The sequence below is a fragment of the Artibeus jamaicensis genome, unplaced genomic scaffold (genome assembly GCF_021234435.1).
Source record: "Artibeus jamaicensis isolate MK-2021 breed Jamaican fruit bat unplaced genomic scaffold, CSHL_Jam_final contig_519, whole genome shotgun sequence".
Taxonomy (NCBI): Eukaryota; Metazoa; Chordata; class Mammalia; order Chiroptera; family Phyllostomidae; genus Artibeus; species Artibeus jamaicensis.
In genome coordinates, this window is record NW_026521871.1 from 31,010,520 (window position 1) to 31,032,143 (window position 21,624).

General features: G+C 45.1%; 1 protein-coding gene across 1 annotated transcript in view; it reads right to left on the minus strand.

Moving 5' to 3' along the window:
* Positions 1-2,173: 2,173 nt before the first annotated feature.
* Positions 2,174-21,624, minus strand: part of COL6A6 (collagen type VI alpha 6 chain) — a 143,547-nt gene continuing 124,096 nt past the window's right edge. Inside the window, exons 35-38 of the mRNA XM_037144044.2 lie at positions 17,002-17,098; positions 13,492-14,163; positions 10,698-10,794; positions 2,174-2,950 (exon numbers count right to left, since the gene is read on the minus strand). Of these exons, the coding sequence (XP_036999939.2) occupies positions 2,734-2,950; positions 10,698-10,794; positions 13,492-14,163; positions 17,002-17,098 (1,083 nt within the window). The 3' untranslated portion in view covers positions 2,174-2,733. The remainder of the gene's footprint in view (positions 2,951-10,697; positions 10,795-13,491; positions 14,164-17,001; positions 17,099-21,624) is intronic.

The following is a 21,624-nucleotide window of genomic DNA, read 5'->3' on the forward strand; positions in this document are numbered from 1 at the left end:
AAAAACAGTCTGGTGTTGGCACAAAAACAGACACATGGATCAATGGAACAGAATAGAGAACCCAGAAATAGGAACATGCATACGTGATCAATTCATCTATGACAAGGGAAGCAAGAATATTCTATAGGGAAATAACAGTCTCTCAATAAATGGTGTAAGGAAAACTGTATACACACATGCAAAACAGCAGCGCAGCAACAAAAGAATCTGGACCACTTTTTTTACATGATATGCAAAAATCAACTCAAAATGGATGAGACTTAAATGTAAGTAAGACCTGAAACCATACAACTAGAAGAAAACAGGCAGTAAACTCTTTGACATCGGTCAAAATCTTAGCAACATTTTTTGGGATATGTCTCCCTGCACAAGAGCATCAAAATCACGCATAAACAGATGGGACTACGTCAAACAGAAGGGCTTTTAACGTTGTTACGTTGCATTACCTCTGTGTCCCTTACAGTCTGCTAAGGCCATACTCACAGTTTCTAGCTACTGAGTCTGCAGAGTTTGGGGGAATTTTGAGAACTAAACTGTTATGCGGAGAATGGGCTGCCAGCCTGAAGCCATTGGGTAAAGCAGGACCAATAACGTGGGAAACGCTGGGGAAGGTGAGGGATCGATCGGGCTGATGGAGAGAATTCTTTTCTCACCTTACCTTCCTGCCATCCACTCTTCTCCCCTTTATACTCTCCCGGGTTTTGAAAGGGCGTCATTTGGGCGAGTCGTTACTAAGTATTACAATCTGATGCTGTGTTGACTTATATCTGCTTTCGATTTCTACATTTTTTTCCAACACATTTGACTCGTAACTCAGTGCAGAGAAAATAGGAGGCATCTTGTTTACAGTCAGTTAACACCAGGGATTTATTTTAAAAAGAATTTAATATTTGTAGTATGTTTCAGTTCCTTCACCTATAAATCATTATAAGGATGACCCCCAAATGCTAAAATAACCGCAATTACCAAGGGAATATTTGTTTGGTACACTCTACTTATCAATACAGAGAGAGGGCAAGTACACTTTTGAAGTATTTCCAGCAATAAGCGGAAGAAAGTAGTTTGTGCTTAATCCAAAGTTAAACAGAAAAATGCCCTCTATTAAAATACCTTTTAAATATTGTTCATCGATATCCTGTACTTAGAAGATATTTTCCCCAAACCTCTGAGACCACATAAAATATGAAGAAACCTGATGTGCTCTATTTTTCTCTATTACCTGAGTACGAATATGACATTTGAACTCCTTGCCTCTCTGCCGAAGCAATACTGGGAGCAATCACTGTGGTTTTGCCTGAGTAAGGACGGCAGAAGTGGTTTAAAAACACATTGCGGACAGCCCCTCTTCCCCAGGATTTTATGAACAGAGGTATAGAAAAGAAAATCAGACCACGCCTACTGGTGTGAGGTGTCCGTAACCACCTGCCCCATCCGTCCAAGCAGGGCCTGGCTCCCTTCCCCAGGAAAGCTGTACTCTGCCTGGCAGGGCCACTGCTGCCCGCTGCGGAGCCAGCTCTTACCATGTGAGGTGAGGTCTGAACATTGTGCCAAATTAAATGCAGTTATATCAGCACCAAAATAAGATTACTAGTTAGTTACATGGTCTGGCTGGGCGTAAGGAGAGAGCCGACAGGCCATGCTGGCTGAGGCCAGGCACTTTGAAGACTTTTCCTGACCTCTTTTGCATCTCTGCAACCCTGTATATTGTATGTTTGAAGATTAAAACATGAACAACTCCCTTACCTTTTCCAGTCAGTGTGCATTTGAGGCTCTTTTTAGAGTTCTGCCAGTCCCGTTTGGTGCTGTTCACTATGAAGTAGCTACCTGATGGGCAAGAGTAACTCAGAGCTTCACCCACGCACGACAGGCTGAGTCTCTACTCTCCTTGCCTAAAGAGTATATGGATGAGTAAATAATAAAAGACAATAATGGTACAGAAAGAACGAAAGTCCACAAAAATGGCCAGGCAGGAAGCTCTAATGAAAAGGGAACTTCCAGCTCAAAGAAAGTAATTTATATTCTGGGGGCTTTAATGAGTTTATCAGTGAGGGAGGACTTGGAGCTGGGGGAAAATGACCCTCTGCTGCTCACCGGTCCAAGCCAACAACCACGGAAGATGGTGGTGGTGGTGGTTGGGGGGGGGGGGAACCTTCCAGCACAGCCCGGTGGGAAGATACTCCATCCGTACAGGGATGGTGACGTGTCTAAGCAGACTCGTCGTGGGAGGCCGCGGTTTCAAAATGATGGCATGCCAACAGCATCAATCTCTAAGGTAAACTTTGGGGTCTCCCAAAACAACCTCTGCTTAAGCAGGTGAGCATTAAACAGAACGAAACTGAGAAAGAAAGCTTGGTGTGCGGACAATGGGCTGGACGGACATTGACGATCAGAATAATTAGCACCGGCCCACGTACGCACGTGTATAACTATATAAAATTTACCTTCAAATTATCATGGCCATTAGACTTCAAAATATTTCTTCATTCTTCCATCTCTTAATGATAACAGTTCTGTAATATATCAGTCTTAGTAGACTGGGATTACCCAGAGTGGTCACATAAATGGACCAGATATATCTTAACACCAGTGAGCGCACACAGCACATTGCCTCACACCCCACGCCCTGTGGTTTGTCCAGCCCTCTGGAGTGGACCTCCAGGTACAGGCGGACATCTGAGTACAAGTCACCCACAGTCTGGCAGTGAGTCCAGGGTCTTACCATGCTTCCTCAGGTTAAATTCTTTGAGCACCTCCTTCATCATGCCCTTTGGGAATAGTTTTTACCACTTTCCAGTTTTTAAAGGCACGAGATGTGTTCCTCGTAACATTTCGAACAGAATTACCTCTGCTCTCTCTTGCTGTTCTTGAAACATATTTTTTATCTTGAAAGAATTTTGCCTTTCGTAATGCGTCTTCTTTAAGGGCAGTTTTATGTGGTCCAGGGACAAAGCTGTACAACAGAAGAAAAACATCATAGAAGATAAAGGCCCCTTCCACTTTAACAGGCCCTACGTTAGTCTTCCTCCCTAAATTAATTATTGCACCCACTTCTTGTTGCAGCCTTCTTTCAAGGTAATTTTATTAAGATGACTAAACTGGGCAGAGATACCAGAAGCTGATAAGACATCTTGTCAAAGTGTGCACAACTATAACTTCAACAGCAAAATTTCTTCTTCGTGGAACATGTTCCACCCAGAACTTCACATGCTTGGCTCCTGCTTATTCACATTTGGGCCCAAATGGTATCTCATTAGAGTCCACCACACCCATCGTTTCCCAGTCCCACTCCCACTTCCAGTCAATCCACACAACACACTCTTCTATTTTTTCATAACTTATTACTATCTGAATTATTTGCTTGTAAACTTCTTCATGATCTGTTCTCCACTCTTCCACACTCCCAGGCAGAAATTTAATTTCACAAGACCATGTCTGGTCACCATAGTAATCCCAGGAACCAAGAAGCACATAGTAAACACTAAGTATTTGTCTAATGAAAGCATAACTGAATGTCATCCCCTTCTTTCATCCCTCCCTCCCTTTCACCCACCTATCCATCCATCCATCCACCCACCCAAATGTTTACTTGCTGCTCTACGGAAGGCACTGTGTTAGGCACAGCCGGCAACAGAAACAGAGCCCATCTGACAGGCACATAAACAGTGTGATTGAAAGTCAAGAGGAACCCAATAGTGAAGAGAGACAGGGCCTCGAGCTCTGAAGTGCCTTGAACACCAGCCCTGAGAAATCAAGGAACCACAGAAGCCAAGTGCAGACTAGTTCTCCCCTATCCAGGGAACTCTGTGCTGCAGGAAATGTCCATAATCTTCACTGGCCTGTACAGCAGACAATAGCCACGTGGTTATTGAGCATTTGAAATGTGTTAATGTGACCAAGAATGTGAATTTTTGATTTCAACGAATTGAAAGGTAGTGGCTCCTGCACTAGACAGCACAGGAAAGGAGCCGTCTCAGGTGACACTGTTTTACAGGGAAATGGTACGAAGAATTTGGGTTCCGAAGACATTTTTATATTCAGTTTCCTCTTATTTTCTATTTCCTTTTCTGAGTTCTTATTAGTTGGGAACTTTCGAGAAAACAAATCATTTAGAGTGATCCTTGTTTCTTCAGGTGTAAAATGGGGATAAAAACAACCTTTGTTTTTGTGAGCAACAGCGAAAGTCCCCAGACTAGTTACCATGGCGCCTTGTCGGTTACGGGTGAGGAAACAGAGGGTAAATAGGGGTCGAAGGTCAATGACAGAGTTGAGACTATAACCCGACTCTTCTGACACTGAGTCCAATGTGACTGCCAGTGAACTAGGTTTTCATTTGGGACGCTATAAAGAACCATCAAGAGAATGAATAAGACACTGAAATGATAAATGTGATACTTTCTGAAGCACCTGGATACGGGTGCAGAACCACATGAAGGCAGATGGCCTGTGGCAGGGCTACGTAGAGGCTACACAAACCCGGAAGCCTCTGCACTTTGTACGTCTGGGCTTCTGAAACTCAAACCCCAGCCTGTGCCCCAGGCCCCAGGTCGCCTCCGTCAACACCATCAGGAATGGACCAAGTCAATCAACAAGCTTCTCCCGGTCGCCAAGAACAGCTGTCGTGCCTGAATGTCAGTGCAAACACAACACAATGTCCTCACACCCCCCACGTTTTTGCTCTTCTCTATTTCTTATTAAATTCCAGACTCAATACTATGGACTCAAATTCCCCAAAGCTGTAATTGTCCACCTGCACCAAACATGGCTCCACTGATTGTGGAGATTACGTTCTTTTGAGCCTGGAACACACTGTTTTCATGGCTTGAGTTTATCTTATCTGTACTGGTCTCTCGCCTCTGTCCCCCAGCCCCCCTCTTCTCACTGCACACTTTTTATGCCAATGGAAAGTTTAGTTATCTCTGTTATATTCTTCCCTCTTTGTTAAGAAAAAAGGGTGTTACACTGGTAACTGCTTCTTTAGCATAGCATTGCTATCTTTCTCTTCACTCAAATATTTATGTTCTCAAAAGGGTTGAACATGATAAATGCCATATCTCTGAATTCCCATTTGTCGCTCTGTTGGGTATAGGAGCTTGTATTGGATAAACATTCGATATGAATCATTTGATTACCTTGTTTGGAAATCATATTTACTTTCTATACTTCTTTCTCCTACTCTACATTGTTCAGCTACTTTACTGATCGGTAACTTCGACAACAGATAGTCAAGTTAAAGGCACAGGAATGAAATAGCCAATTCATTCTGCAACCTCCGGCAAACTCTGTGGCAGCTACATAAAATGAGGCGGGTGGATGGGACTCGTGGCAGACTTCGGTCCTCTGTGACCCCAGATTCCTCCCTCTATGCAGACAATTGGGGGCTCAGCCACACGGCACGCCCTGCCGCAGAAAACGCAGACAAGATGGCTTCTATTTCAAGAATTCTTACTTTTTACTTTAACATACATTTTGTGTCTCCAAAAAACATCCCTTGGAAAGCAGAATTACAACAGATGTATTATTCACATGGCATTGATGACTGTGTCCATTTTTTACAATTTAGTTTTTTTGGCTCTGGTCTGTCAGCGCTTTAAAAGTCTGGCACTTTCAAGTCTGGCACGAGTGCCTGACTGAATGAAGCAATAAGCAGGTGGCTCTCTGCCTTTTTATTGCCTCTGAGCAGATCTAAGTGCCTACAAAGATGCTGCCCCGCAATCTCACCCTCACTGGCCATCTGTGTCCTTGGTGGACTGTGCTTTGGTCCAGTTTCTTTCTTTTTCCATCTGATAAGAACCAGCTTCTATCTGTATTTCTTAAAATCTCACAGCAGAATGATCCAATTCTCATGCAGGTCATTCTCAGGACTCGGCAAGTCGTCGCCATCTCCCACAATTCTGCGTGCTCAGTGCTGCCTCACTTTCCTGGGAAGGCTCCTGCAGGGAGTTTCAGAAGCAGCTGTGTGGCTTGTTACCTTTCATTGTAGTCTTTGGTCACTTAGAGAAGGCCTGGGGTGTCCCAGCCTAACACAGCATCAGGGAGTTCACTGACAGAGGTTTGGGCTTCATGTCAATTTCTGATACCCCGGTCAGTTCCTAACATTCACCATTTTGGATACACAGGGGAAGCTGAGCCTCCAGGTGTACGGCAATGTGGAGAAGGGGAAAGGAACTTCCCATCCAATGCCCTCCCTGACTCCTTACTCTTCAAACAGTGCAAGGAGGGAGTCATTTCCCAAGTGCCTTTTAATTTGTATAAACTGACTACCGAGTCCTCCCCCGCACTTCCAGGCCCAACGCGGGGCCCAACGCAAAGGCGCTCGGAAGCCCTCGTCCACACTTCCAGGCACCTGCAGCAGGGGGAGCCCCGCTCTCGGTGGACTGACCGCAGGGAAACGTTTTAGGCCTGACTTCAGGCGGCCTTTGCTGCTGGACAGTTCCCTGCCTCCCAGCAAGGTGAGGAGCTCCGCTCCAGCAGAGGCTTCAGGGAGCTTCTCAGAGCAGGGGCTGCGGGATTGGGATTCGGGACTGATCACCACACAGAAATGCACACGCGGCACAATAAAAGTGGGCACAGTGTCAAAGGCATCTGCTTAGGTGTGATTCCCAGCCGCCGGTGCACGTTTGATTTCAGGGCCATGTGGGCAGGGGTGTGTTAGTACAGCACGATTTAACTTGATTTAAATTATTTATAATTAAAAAAAATGTAAGTAGTATTCATACAGGCAAAAGATAGGACATAAATGTTTATTATTAAGTTTTAAAAGAACTAATTTTTGCCTTTATTGATACTTTTTAACTAACCTTAATTAAACCTATTAAGTTCTACTTTATTCCTATCTTTGGGTACAATCCATTTTTTCTTCTATAACATCTTAAGAGCCATGTTTAACTCATTAACTTTTGGAGCTTAAAAAATTGCCCTAACATAATGATTAAGACTATAAACTTTCCTAAATTATGAATTCTGACATATCCCATAAGTGTTGACATATGACATTTTGATTATTATACAGTTTTAAGCATGCTTACACTTTCATTACAATTTTTTGTCCCATTATTTACATTGCGATTTAAATTGAAAAGTGTATGGGCTGTAAAAACATTGTTTTTATTACTTTCTATCTTAACCGCACTGTGTGTGATCAGATCATTTTGGGCGACGGCACCGGTTCGCACAGGCGTGCTGACGCTTGCTTGCTAAGTTAAACGCTGCCCAGAGAACAACTGTGAACTCTTTACCTCGGTTCAACAGCTGTCAGTGTTCCACGACTCCTTCAGAAGAAGGTCTCGTTTTTCTGTGCGGGGTTCCAAATGAGCCTATTAAATCAAGTTTGTCACTGCTGATTAAATCTTGTACTTCTTTGCTAATTTTTGTCTACTTTACCTTCCAGTATTCCAACGGGTATACTGACATCTCCAACTTTGATGACAGTTCTGTGGCAAGTTCTCCATGTAGTGTTTCAATTTCCATTTTGTGTATTTTTAGATTTTATTGCCCTCTTATAAATTTAGAATTGTTGTATTCTCTTCATGATTGAACACTGTCATCGTGTAGTAATCCTCTTTATTCCCACAAAATGGTTTTGTTTAGAAGTACATTTTATCCGATGTTAATAGAGCTATCCCAGCTTTCTTTCTAAAATGTTTGCCTGTAATATTTTTTCCTGTGATTGTTACTTTGAACTTTCACATTTCTTACTCTGTAGCTGTGTCTCTTGAAAGCAGTTATAGCTGGATTTTATTTTGCTTCTTAAAATCCATCAGTCTCTGATTGTAACTGGCATATTTGGTTTATGCATTTTTCTCCTGCTGTCTTCTTTTTGCCCTCTACTTATCCTTTTTCCCCTTTCCTGCCTTTAAAAAATTTTATGTGAGAGAGAAGGGAAGGGAGGGATGGGAGAAGAGAGAGAGAAAAAATGATTTGTTGTTCCACTTAATTACGTATTTATTGGTGGACTCTTCCATGTGCCCTGGTCAGAGACTGAACCCACAACCGTATTGGGGTGGTGCTCTAACCAACTGAGAACCAGACCAGGACCCTTCCCTGCCTTTTTGTTAAAAATATTTATTGTGTTGTTTGTTTTTAATAACAAAAGATGATCTTATTGTTCAAGTAATTGACATCAATGAGTATTTACTAACATATGTAGTCTTAGTACAATTGTTTTTTCCTGTTAAAATCACCAGGTGCCAAATGCTTTATTTCCATTCCTTAAACAAGCACAGCCATTTCATAACCCCACGTTAGATATTGCAGTTACTTAAAAATACAGTTATTTAGATTTATTTAAATAGCGACAAATTTTTATCACTCATTCTTCTTGCATCTCAAGTCGTTCCTTCTGTGGTCATTTTTATTTTCCTTCAAGTAACATATTTTAGAAGTTCCTTTAGCAAACGTCTTCTTGTGACAAGCTATTGTTTTGGGTTTACCCAAGTTGTCTTTGCTTTACCAGTTTCTCTGAGTTGGCAACAGTTTTCTCCCACTGCTTGAGAGGTTCTCAGGACTGTGCCTTCCACCAGTGCCCTGCTCACTCAGCTGTCAGCCCGATTACAGTCTCTCTGCACCTGATCCTCCCAGGGGCCCTAAGTTCTCTCCGTCATGGGGTCCTGCATTCCCTACACCGTGCCTGTTGTCCTCATTTTCTTTATCTTGTCTCTTCTTCAACTTTTAATTTATATCTTTCATAAGGTCTTGAGTGTGATCATCTCTTTGCCTTTCAATATTCCCTTGTTTAGTACTGTATTTTATCTTTCTAGAATTCCAATTAGGTAGGTTCAGGGCTGTCCAGCCTGTGGCCTATGGGCCGCATGCAGTAAGGATGGATGTGAATGCGGCCCAACACAAAACTGTACATTTACTTAAAACATGATGAGATTATTTTTGGTGATTACATGTTGCAAAGTATTTAATGTGTGGCCCAAGACAGCTCTTCTTCCAGGGTGGCTCAGAGACGCCAAAAGGTTGGACACCCCTGGTAAATCTTTTCACTGTTTGTCTGTAAAATTCTTATATTTATCTTGTCTGAATTCGGAGTAATTTCTTCACTTTTCAGTTGACTGTTTTTCTTCAGATGTGCCTAATACTCTCTTTAACCCATTCGTTGACTTTTACAAGTTTTTTTTATTTTGAAAATGTTCAAGTTCCCAGAACATTATAAAGAACAGAACCATGAATAAATACCTGTATACCTTTCACCTACAGGATTCTCCAACTGTTCCCATCTTGCTGTGTGTATGCACACACATGTGTCTGTACACATACATGCACACACTTGTAAATGTATACAGGCACACACTCATCTGCACACATGTGCGTGCACACACATGTGCACGCACACATGCACACACATGCATACACACACTATCCTGCTTCCCTTTAGGATGACCGCCCGACAGCAAGCTGCACCACCACGCACGTGAACCCTCAAACACTTTAGCACCCCTCTCTGAAGAACAAAGGCATCCCTGCACTGTGATACCATGATCACATGCATCCAGTGAAATCCCCATGAATCAGTATCATCATCCAGCATACTGTTCACGCCCAAACTTCCCCAGGTGTCCCCCAAGTGTCATTTATATAAGCTCTTCTTTCTGAACTAGGATCAAGGCAAGATTTACAACACTGTCACATTTGGCTATCACAGCACTTCAGTCTCACCCACCTTGGAACAGAGCCCCACATCGCTCTGCAGTTCATGACATTGAAAGCCATGAAGCACATAGGCCAGCTGTTCTGAAGACTACCCCACATTCTGGAACTGCCTGAGAGTGTCCTCATTATTAGACTGGGGCCAAACGTTTCCAGCAGGAATCTCACTCAGGGGGTACATCACACCAGATCTTGGTTAAAGGGTGCTGACTGATCCCACCGCCAGACCTCACCACATGCAGGCGCGTCTCCCTCTTCGTAATGAGTAAGTAGGTAATGTGAGTGGTTCTGTGGTTCTGTGCAAACAGCCTGCTCCGCAGCAGCCTGTCGCCCCGTGGGTTCAGCATTCCTGGATCCCTGCCGACTCAGTTATTATATCTGGGATTACAAATAGGTGGTTTTCTAATTCTACCATTTCTTCTACATTTATTAGCGAGCATACTTCTATATTAAAAAAGAGCTTTTCCCCTGTCTTCCCTTTTTGGGTCTCTCGATAGACTTGTGAACTTTTAAAAAAAATCTGTGTGTTTCAGTCCATTAATGTTATTCTATTTGATGTTTGAATTGTCCCAAATTTGGGCCTGTGAGAATCCTTTCAAGACAGTCCTCTGTCATTTTGATATGATTGTGTTTTTGACGACTTCCTGGCTTAATAAATATTCCAGGCTCACACTGTACTGTCCGTGCTACAGCCTAGAAATAGTTCTTTCTCTACGAACCCCTGGTTCCTTTTACTGGGGAATGATACTTAGAAACCGAGGTCTGGTCCTTCGGGATGGTCATTGCTACGGGGCAGTCCCATCAATTGTTTTACTTCAACAATTAGACTTTCCACTTTAAAAACCTCTACTTCTTGTTTTTCAAATCAACTGGTCACTTTTGATTACCTCTTATTCCCTCAAATGCTATTTTCATATGGTTTATCAATAGATTTTTGTCCAAATAGGATGGAGGAAGAGGAAGAGGGGGAGGGGGAGCAAATGATGGACAAGCAGGAGGAAGAAGGGGATGCATTCATTTATCAAATACTGCCAAGCAGGTAGTACCTTCGCAGCTGCTGCTGGGGGTGCTGCCGCAGATTTGCAGAGCTGAGTCTGTTGCACTTTGTTTTGAAGTTCACTGGCGGGTATTTGTTGATCGCACCTAGGAAGAGAAAAATTTGAGATGAGTCAGTCCCTTATTCACGGCTATTAACATCCCAGCAAAACGCTCTGTACGCCAAGTGTCACTTCACCATTTTCAACAGCCATCAAAGGAAGAGACCCACTAGGTGGCCATATGAGATGAGAGATTTCTCAGAGGAATCTCTAAAACTGCATCTTAAAAACACATCTCTGCCAAATTTATAGGTGGAAAATTCAACCTGCTCTTCAATAAGATGCCCCTTAGCTTCCAAAGTTGGTCAAAATTAGAGGAGTTATCATGAGCCAGTCCTGAGTCTGGCCTCTGACTAACATGAATTAATCGGAATAGTTACTTTTATTTGTTCCTTTGAAATATCAAAATGTGAAGGGGAAACAGTATTACCTTGATGGTCTCTTTCATTACCAACAACAGAAACAATAGCACCATCTTGGGTTTAATTCATTAGTGGCTCATCTAATCTGGAAGCTTATTACTTTTTCATGACAATAAAGTGTGCCTCTAACCACACCAGTGAGACATTTAAAAGCCATTTTTTGATGGGAAACTTTAAAAAATGTATTATTTATTTCCTTGCAGCATTAAACTGAACCGACTTGCTTCCTGGCGACCGGGGCGGTCGGCAGCCCTGCCGCAGACTGCGGGGTGTGCTTCCAGACGGAATGGCCCACGGCTGCGACGCTTCCCTGGCCGTGCGTCCGAATTTTAACTTTTTACCTGTCTTAACTCCAAGCATCAGGTTGTAGGGCAGTCATTTTGCTTTTCTTAGAAAATATGTTGGTGCTGATGCAGACTGTGCTCAACAGCCAACTCTGTCACTCATAGCAGTGCATGACAGAAGAGCCACAGCTTAGGGAGGTGGCCTGGGACCCGGGAGGGCGTTTACACCTGACAACTGCGTGTTCGTGTTGAGTGGGTGGGTGTGAGTCTGGGGGTCGGCGGTGAGTCAGGCAGGCAGGCTCGCACACGACTTTGTCAATGCTCCTCTCAGCTCCTTGTACTTCTATGGCCACAGTTTCAAGACTGAGGATTTCTAGGTACTGAATTTCTGGGAAAGTGGCATATGGCTCTGTCATGGTTACCGTTTTCCAAAAAGCACTTTCTATCTCTCTCGCCTGCCTCAAGTCACTCTTAAAACATCTCTCCCCCTTTCTCTGGGTGGTGGCGGGGCACCTTTTCTCTGATCATGAACAGGCACACCTCCCTTATTGTGCTTCATAGACATTGTGTATTTTACAAACTGAAGGCAAGACCTTCCTCGGGCAATAGGATTATGGTCTGCTTTATTGCAATAAATATAAATATACCTTTACTGCAGTCGTCTGGAGCCAAGCCGGCAATATCTCCAAGCTGTGCCTGCAAGTGTGACTGATTACCGTGAAACACAACTAAGAAATTTGGGGGGGTGGGGCCGAGAAGGGAATTCCATCTTAAACTTTCAGGTTTTTACCTCCTAAGGACTGTTTCTTTACAAGTTTCTCAGTCTTTCAAGATGTTCTTTTGTTCTACCCTCACAAGTGCCGCTGGTTGCTTCCTTCAGAACAGCCCCTAGCTGCCATTTTTTCCTAGCTCCTCTTTTTGGTTCGGGTTCGAGAACACATCCGCATACATTTCATTCTGGGAGCTTGCTGCTCCGTATCAGTGTTTGTCACCCCAAATGTGCATGGGAATCCCCTGAGGATCTTGATAAAATGCAGATTCTGGTTCAGCATGTGTGGGGTGGGGCCTGCGGTTCTCCATTTTCCACAAGCTCCTGGGGGATGCTAGTGCCATTGGTCCCGCTGGTCCTGGACTCACGCTCAGAGCAGCAGAGCCCGCCAGCCCTTTCCCTCAGACCTCACCTGCCCTGACTAGTCGGTATCTTTGCAGCCTTAGCTGCTCTCAAGTCTGACAAGTTTGAGATGATCTGATGCCTGGGCGTTCACTTGTATTTATCTCAACTCCAAGGTTCATTTATCAGGAACGCACGCAGAAATTCAAACGAGAGCTTTACAGCCTCCAGAATCGCCCGGTGTCAGGCCCGGGCTTCTTGCTATGCATCGCGTTGCATTCAAAATGAATTGCATTCTTTCATGGCAAGGTCATTTCAATAAATATAGCCATGCTTTAAAATTTTTTTTAACACGGGCATCACTAATTACACTAATTACTGGCATCAGAAGAAGGTCACTAACAAGGCTGAGAAAGTTTCGCGAGTAGGTATCTTCCTACTCGTAAAACTTTCTGACAGGTAAAATGGCATCTCCTAACACTTCAACCTCTGCCTTTTGATCTTGTAAAAGCAAAGCCCAGAACTGTTGCTTTTTCTCTGGCTCTCTTTTTGGATGTGTTAACCGATAACACGTTCCATCAAAGGGCGGCATTGTAATGTGACATGGCGCGGGTTTCTACTTAGTATCTCAAGTACGGGCTGAGACTAGCTGTCGCATGCACTCAGACATGTGAGCAGCTGCTTGTTTTGTTTTGATCGCTTCTCCCTAGCAACCAGAGACATTAAAAAAAGATAAGCCAGAAAACGAAGTGCTTAGGAATCAGAGGCTTCCTCCCTGCACCATTCATCACCACGTGTTTTCCTTTCTGACCCTGAAGTGCCCTGGAAGGCACTCAAGTGGCTTCCAAGCATCCATGTCAACCCTTCATTTGGGAATACTGAGCATGCTCTAAATGTGCAAGAAAAAAACAGTTTTTACGACTTACGCCTGATTGAGTTTATAAAAGACTTCACGAACTTCACACCGTATCCGTGGTCAGGTCTATGAACTCGACCGAGCTGGACCAGGTGGTGATCCAGGGGGTGGCTGGCTAGATCTTCCAGTTCCTTGTCATTCCAAGTAGGGCCAAAGGAAAATACAAACAGGGCATACCCTTGACATTTGGCTTTCAAAGATTCTTTCTTCAAGGTTTCTCTGTCCAAGTGACTGGTTTCCCCAGCTGATATCACAAATATGACTTTGTTTTTTCTCAGATTTGGGGCACTCAGAAAGATATTGTCCAGGGTCCACTGTAAGGCATGACCGATAAAAGCGTCTCCATTCAGCTGTTGGACAGATTCTTCCACATGCCTCTTCATGCGGCGCCTGCTGCCATAGGTGGTGAGGTTGAACTCGGTTCTCACGGGACTCTTCTGTGTGTTGGGTAGGAAGCTGGGGGGAGCATGGCTTAACAGGGCCACCCTGTCTCCAGTGACAGAGGTCTCAGGCTCTGGGGTCACTTCAAAGTGATCTAACAGTGCTCCCAGGAAGTCTCTTATGCCTTCGAACTCGGCACTTCCCACATGCCGGGAGCCGTCCAGAAGGAAAGCCGCATCCATGTAAGACTGCACCGGGGGCGGTCTGGCTTCATCGCAGGAAGCGTCTGGCCTGCACACATCTGTAGACCAAGAGTCATTCTGGGTTACTAAATGGAAGGAGACGGAAGAGGAGAAGCAGCATCCCAGATATTTCAACATTTGGAAACTGCAGTCTTTGATCCTAAAATAGTCCCTAAATGACTGACAGCAGCACCAGGAAGACTCCCCAGTCCATGGTTTGCACCTGCTGCAAATTTTATACCCAGCCTGGGTCTGCAGTTCCCCTCACTGACACTCCCGGACTTTTGAAACCTCAGCTGTGTTCAACAGAAGTTTCTTATTTCCAAGTTTATAAAAATCGAAGTGGACACTTTATCGCATGCTTGAAAGGGTGTACTGTCTCATGATATTAAAGCTGATCTTCTCTCTAGTTGACAATATACAGGTTAAAGCAATGAACTTTATTATTATGTCCACACTGTTCTGTGGGAAGTATTCTGCTTAAGAAGTCAGAGTGAAGAAAGCATGAGTCTTACTTCAGTTTGAATAAAGGGTTACAATTCAATGTTTCTCTGTGTCTACACATGAAGGACAAGGCTACTGTTTATGTTTGTTGTCTCCACAGTGATTAGTAGTTGAAAGCTCAATATTTGTTTATTAAATAAATGAATATAAAGAATGCATATTAAAGGGCTTTTGGAGCATGAGGTCATTTTAATAAATATGCATATCTCATTTGGCAAAAAATGCATAGTCATAAAAACAGTAAATTGTATTGACTCCGACCACATGAATATTCAGAGAAATAAAAAACTAAAAAGATCTTAAAGGTCACCTAATCTTCTAATTTTACAGATGACACCGAGGGCAGGACAATAAAACAATTTTGTCCAAGGATACAGCAGTATTTCCAGAAGTTTCTGCCTATGAAGTGCATGTTCTGTGGCAAGAGACCATGCCATGTGGTACAGTGGTGGGGAGGTCCCTGGGCTTGAGGACCAAGATACCTGGGCTTTGGCCTCACTGTGCCCAGTAACATGCTCTGTACATTTATCCAAGTGACCCCTGGGCCTCGGCTCTGCCCAATTCCCGTACACAGCTAGGTGGCTGGATCAGATTCACCAGGGGAGCCCTCTGGGACTGCCACTCCGTGACCCTGGGTGTTCAGTAACAGTGGTTAAGGATGAGAACGGCCTCCCTGACTCTAAGAGAAGACAGAGACGCAATAACATGTGTGTGGACAGCTGGTACTTAGACAGGGGCCTGGGCTGCAGATAAAGGCTATTAGAGGGAAGGGTAATGCCCGGAATGCAGATCCGAGGGGATGCAGCCAGCCTCCCAACTTCATTCTGGTTCATGGACTCGATATGGCTCTAGACAAGTTATAGTTCCCTAACTAAAACCCAGTAAAATTTTACGACCACATTTAATGGTCAGATGACAGAACAGTCACCTGTGTGCAAGGCAGTTTCTGAAATCAGGGACAGCAGGCTGCCCCATTTGCTCAATTTTGTGGAGTTTTTTAATTGTAGGGAACAGCAGCCAAAATACCCTCCCTTATATGCCTCTGAGACAAAACAAGGGCTTGAGCCAAGAAATGAAGCCAAAATCTATCCCCAGCCACACATGTGCAACTTCTGACTGTGCAACATACCAGCGCCCTGCTGTGACGGACAAGGGTGGGAGCCAGCTGAGAACCTAGAGGCCGGGCTGTGGCGTGAAGTGCTACAGTGTGGTTGGCACTTTAAGTGCTTTGAGGAAGAACGCCAGCCCCTAGAGCTCTGTGCGATTGAGAGGGGTCAGGAGGGAGAGAGAGAAGGCGGTATCAAGGTGGGGATGGGAGGAGAGAGAGACGGAAACAGGGGGAGGAGAGGAAGACGAGAGGGTTAGTAGAAGGAATCCTGCTTCCCCCCCAGAGCTCCCATCTCCCTGTGAGGTCAGTTCCATGGCAAACATTAGAACCTCATCGATACACGTGGAGGAGCAGGAGAGGAATCAAGCATGTCTTTAGGGCCAAGTACAGTTTCAAGAAGCAGAATAATGGGATCTGGGTTACTCTTCAATGGCAGGATTTTCAAAGCTAGTTTCTTGGGTTTGATCTGGCTGTGAGGCCCTGAGCAAATGATTTCATCTCTCTAAGCCTCATTTTCCTCATCTGCGAAATGGAGCTATTAATAGTTCAAGTGTCTGGATTACAGTGACTGAATGGAGGCAATGAGAAAAGTGCTTGGAATACCATAAACACAACAGTGTAAGTACTCACTGTCATCACCACCAGCATCAGTGTCCTATAAAACCATGAGAACAGTAATTTATTTATTCTAATAAATGCTTGATAACTGAGCTCTCACACCCTCCAGTGATCTCAGTGGCTGTCTCTCATTTCCTAGTTACCAGAATGCTCACATTATTAGAATACTCAGATACAGATCGAGCCAATGCTCCAGCTAGACCTGCAGACGGTACGAAACACACCATCGCACAAACCAGCTCTTCAAATCTTGCTGATGCCTAACTTTTGGGAGTCCAGGAAGCGACTTTCCAAAGAGAAATGCATGACTTTCTGCTAATTGCCACTTGTAAAACATTTCTTTGGGATTGTGAACATTTGAGATTTAGGAAACGCATAAATACACTTTATAGCATGAACAACTTGGCAGTGAGACAGGCTACATTTTTCTAAAAATCAGTGCCTGGAATGTGATCCCCCGGCTGTGATACTTAGGAGCGGGCCCTGGTCATGGCTGAAAGGTTCCATCTGTGGATGAGGCAGTGTGATGAGGTGAGCCCAGAGCCCCTGGGGAGTTTCTCCCACGGCCACACGTGTCCTTGCCGCCAAGTCCCAGCCGCTCCTGCCAAGGGTGACTCAATGTGCTCAACAGACCTGGGCAAATTATGTTCTCTCCGGGGGTCTTTACCGTAGCAGAACGTGCACCTCTGCAGTCTCTCCAGCGTTGGCGTGTAGTCAGCCCTGGATGGAACCATTATTACCTGGAATGTGCCAGTGTCGTCGATCTGCAAGAAGCAGAAGCCAGAGAAAGAACAGCTTAGTGGGTGGGGCTGCCAGACCTTCCCAGGGGAGCTACGGGGCTGCTTCTGAGGTCACAGGGCTGGAGGGCAGGGAGCAGCGAGTCAGAGCACCGCCTGGGTGTGAACCTCGGCGCTGGCTTTGGCCGCTTCCTCCTCTGTAAAATGAAACAATCACACCCGTTAGCTAACCGGGCTACCGAATGCGTTCATAATTGCAAAGCACTTACTGGCACAGGGTGGGTGCCACGTGGGTCATTAGAGACCACAAATCACTTTCCTATCCATTCCCTCGACAACCCGTGAGCTTTTTCTCATGTTCATCATTCCCGTTTTACACATGAGGAAATTGAAGCTCAAAGAAAGTTTAGGTGTTAGGATGGCCTCAAGGTCTGGGCAGTTCCTACTAAATGCTGTTCTTGCTAAATGTTACAATGTAGCAGAGTATTTTGCAGACCCAAGTTAAACAGGATGAGCTCGACTGGAACCTAACTGGCTAGGTGTAGCCAACTGCAAAGAAGAAATCAATGTATAATTAACCAAACAGTGTATATAAGCAATGGCTAAGCCTCCCTTGGAGGGGGGCAGAGCTTGTGAAGTGAACCCCAGTCTCTGTTACTTGCTGACAGTAAATAAAACCACCTCAGGACAACCATGACCTTGTCTTATTTTTTAATAGAACACCCGGAGCAGCAAAGTCCTTCATTTCATAAGAAAAGGACTGATCTATGGACACTGGACACAGAAGCCTTTGAGGAGCAGGATCAGAGTCCCTCCCCAACCCACCCCCCACTGCCCCGCACCCCAGAGAACCAAGAAAAATCACACGATGCGCTTTGCAGCGGTCTTGGATCTGCACTATGAACCAGACGTTGGAGCTGGCTTTGCAATGTGAGCCCTCATCCATGTCCAGGCAGCTCTCCTCTGAACAGCTCCTGACCTCTTCTGATGTGGCCCCAGTATTAGTGACCCACTTGGGGAGTTCGAGGCTGGGGAGCAGGGAGAAAATAAGACGGCTCCACGCAATGAAGAACCATGAGCTCGTCGGTTAACCGACTCAGGGATCGTGGACAGCTGAAGGAAAATGATGGGTGTGATCCTAACGCCCAAGAGATGGGGCAGGCGGCACTTAGTTTTCCCTGTGAATCCTACTGGCTTCTTCCCACGTTTCTCAGGGAAGCTTCCCACTCGAATATTATCTGTGGAGGGCAGACTCTGGCAGCCAAGTTTACAAGGGGTGACTCCATCTCTCCAAGCAGGCTGCACCAGGATGGACATCTGAGCCCATCAGATCCATTCTCTCAGGTGTTTGGACTTGGCATCCTGAGGTCTCTCTGTGCTCAAGGTAAGTGCTAAGAGAGCTGCGGGCTCACCATCTTTTATCTTGTGGACCGAGGAGCAAGGGAAATGGGAAGGAGGGTTGAGGTGGAGGATTTCTCTGAGGATTTTCTGTTTCTGTCTATTTTTACTTGGTGTGTAAGAGACAGAGAAATCTCTGCTCCCGGAACTGCTCCCTGAGAGACCACTGTGCTTGCCATCTGGGCCAGAGGAGGGAGCTTCTCGCTAAATTCCTAGGCACAGATGTGTGGTGGACAGAACGTGCAGGGCCCTGGAAAGACCGGGAGAGCAGCCAGAGCAGCAAAGGGGAGCACTGTGCGGAATGAGAGAAGAGAAAGGAAGACAAGACCCTGTGACGGTAGGGCGGTGGGGAAAGGACGCAGTGGTGATGACAAAAAGGGGACGTTTGCAGGGGAGGGCAGTGCTCTGCATTGCTCCCGGTGCTTTGTGCAAGGGCTGCCTTTGAGGAAATGCTGAGCTGTGTGTCCAGGGGGGCACAGGGTGAAAACAGAAAAACAGAGGCTGCCCACTTGGCTCAGAGGCAGAGGACACCTGGGTTATATCTGGATCCTCATGACACATTCTCTCTCGGGGTGTGTACCTGTGTGTACTCGAGCTGGCTTCAGTTGTTTTTGGTGACCTGTAAGCAGAGTCTTGGCAAACACACCAGCAGAAACAACTAGTCTGTACTGTTAATGGTTTTAACGTCTCTGGGCAATGTCGTGAGTGAATCGTGTCTTTGCTGCATCTCGATCTTGAGGAGTGATGGGGAAACCAAACCCAGAGAGAGTGGATAGAGCACGTGGTGGGGGAAGAATGCTGTCTTATTGCCAACCATCAGGATCCAGGGGAAAAAAATCACATAATGTTTGAGCTAGAAGAAATCTTAGAAACCATGTGACCCAAACCCACCTCTGACAGATGAGGAAATGGGCCGGACAGGGCGGGGTAGGGAAGCTGCAGGTTAAGCTTTGCTCTCTCCCACACCAGGCTGCCTCCCAACCTCTGCACGTGCTACCTTGATGACCACAGTGTTGTGTCAGGGCTTCTGCCTTAATTCAGAGCTGCGCTCCCACGATGTCATGCAGGGACTGCCACCATTGAACTAGTTTGCATCCTGCACGTCTGCAATGCGACAGTGTCATGCTTATGGCACTGGCACTCATTGATAATTGAGGCTTCATAGTTAATCGTGTACCGACATGTCAGGGTTGACCTGAAACATCACTGTTCTCATCGACTCCACTGCTCGGCTTCACGGGGAGAGTCCACGGGGAGTCCATGCTCCTCACCCTCCCTGATCGAGTAATCTCCTAATCAGTAAGGCTTTCCAGAGGTGGTGTTGGAGATCACCCATCCTACTGTGAGTCACTGGAGCGACTGCAGTTAGCATATGTTACAGAAAGCTCCTTGAACTGAATGTGGGTTGGGAATTTAAAATAAAAGCGTCCTATGTAAAATTATTTAAAATAAAAGGGTCCACATTTCTTCCTGCTTTTCTAAGGATTCCAAGAAGCACCGGCTTGGATAACAGTGCAGCGATGCAGCCCACAGACGGGCACAATGAGGCATTCAGCAAGTGGCTGTGGGGGACACTCCATTCTCTCTTTCCTAAACATTATGGGGCTCTGTAAATAGGGGCATGCAGGAAAAAAATACAATTAATAGTATGAGTAATATTCTTTCTTCAGATAATTCTATATTAATAAAGGAAATCCTTATACAGTAAAAAGTCGGGTGCTCAGAGTGCTAACGCTTCCCATGAAAAGTCCTGCCGCACTCATGGTCTGTCTTCAATCGCCAAGATCATCTGTAATGTCAAATATTACTCTTAGTCCTTCCCCGCCTGCAACACCAAACAGCAGAGTAAAGAAAAAATAGGCCAGCTAAAAAAAGAGACATTTCTTATAAGCTTATTAGGCAGGGAGACCATCCTCTATTAGAATTCTTAATGTAGAGCAAGTATCATTTTACCACAGGTTAACTGCCAAGAAAATTTAGAGGGAAAGCCTTAATGGCAAAACAAAGCTGAGATTGAAGTTTTTCTAGGTGAAAATGGCCGTCTATTTCAGTGGGATGAGCAGCTGGTCACTCAGTTCTGACCCAGCGTGGAAAATTTCCAAGATGCTGATGCCACATCCATTTGCTGAGGACCACAGGGACACTGGACCACGCTGTTGGGGCAGCTGCTTCTGAGCCTGGCCACACACGTCTGCTCTGGCCCCAGGTGTCACACAGGACTGCTGAACGCTCAGGTCAGCGGAGACTTAGAAAAGCCACCATAGCTATGAAATAACCTCAGGTTTTAAAAATACAGCCCTCAAATAAAGATGTGTTGTCATGAAAGTTTGGAGGGCTATTCTTAAAATAATAATACAGTGCAGTTTGAGTGCAGGTAAGCACAACGGAAGAGAACGAATAGGAGAAGAAAGAAAAACAGGGCAGGGGGAGAGGTAGTAACATGATGCCTCTTCTGCAGTGTCAGCTGTTGGGCTCCCACTGACCTGGGCACGTGCCTCTGTTTTCAGCCTTCCTGCGTAACCTCCTCACTCTGTCCTCCAGGAACTGGGACCCTTGATTTTTTACCTCACTCCTGTATCCACAGAGCCCAGGACAGCACCTGGTATTATGACCTGTTCACCACGCATTTGTTGGATGAATGAACTTTGGGACCAATGCTGACTTCTATCTACATCTCTCACTTTTCTCCAGTCCCAGGGGTGTTTGGAGCCAATTCTGTTCAGATTTATGAGAGTCTTTGTCAAGAATTTGAACCTTCGTTGGTACCCTTTTGAGATGAACTCCTTCAAGAAAGAAGCAAAGAGTCTCTTGGTATTTGGGCAGAGTCTTTAAGGGAGATTATTAACACAAAGAAGGTTTAAAATAAAGCAACAAGAATGTGTTTCCTTGACATTATATGCTGTGAATATACCTTTGTGTGAACGAATGGTGGAATCATGTCAGTTTAAGTATGCTCGATTATTTATTTGCATTAGGATATTAACTTATCTCTTATTCTTTGACTAAATAAAGCCAAGGGAGAATAGGGACCCTCAATAAACAGAGAATTATGAGGACTCTGGGAGTGAGCACATCCACTTACAGAATTTGGAGCTCCAGCATCTCCCAGCAGCTTCGTTTGCACGGCTGGCCCCAATCTTTCCTAGTTTATGTGC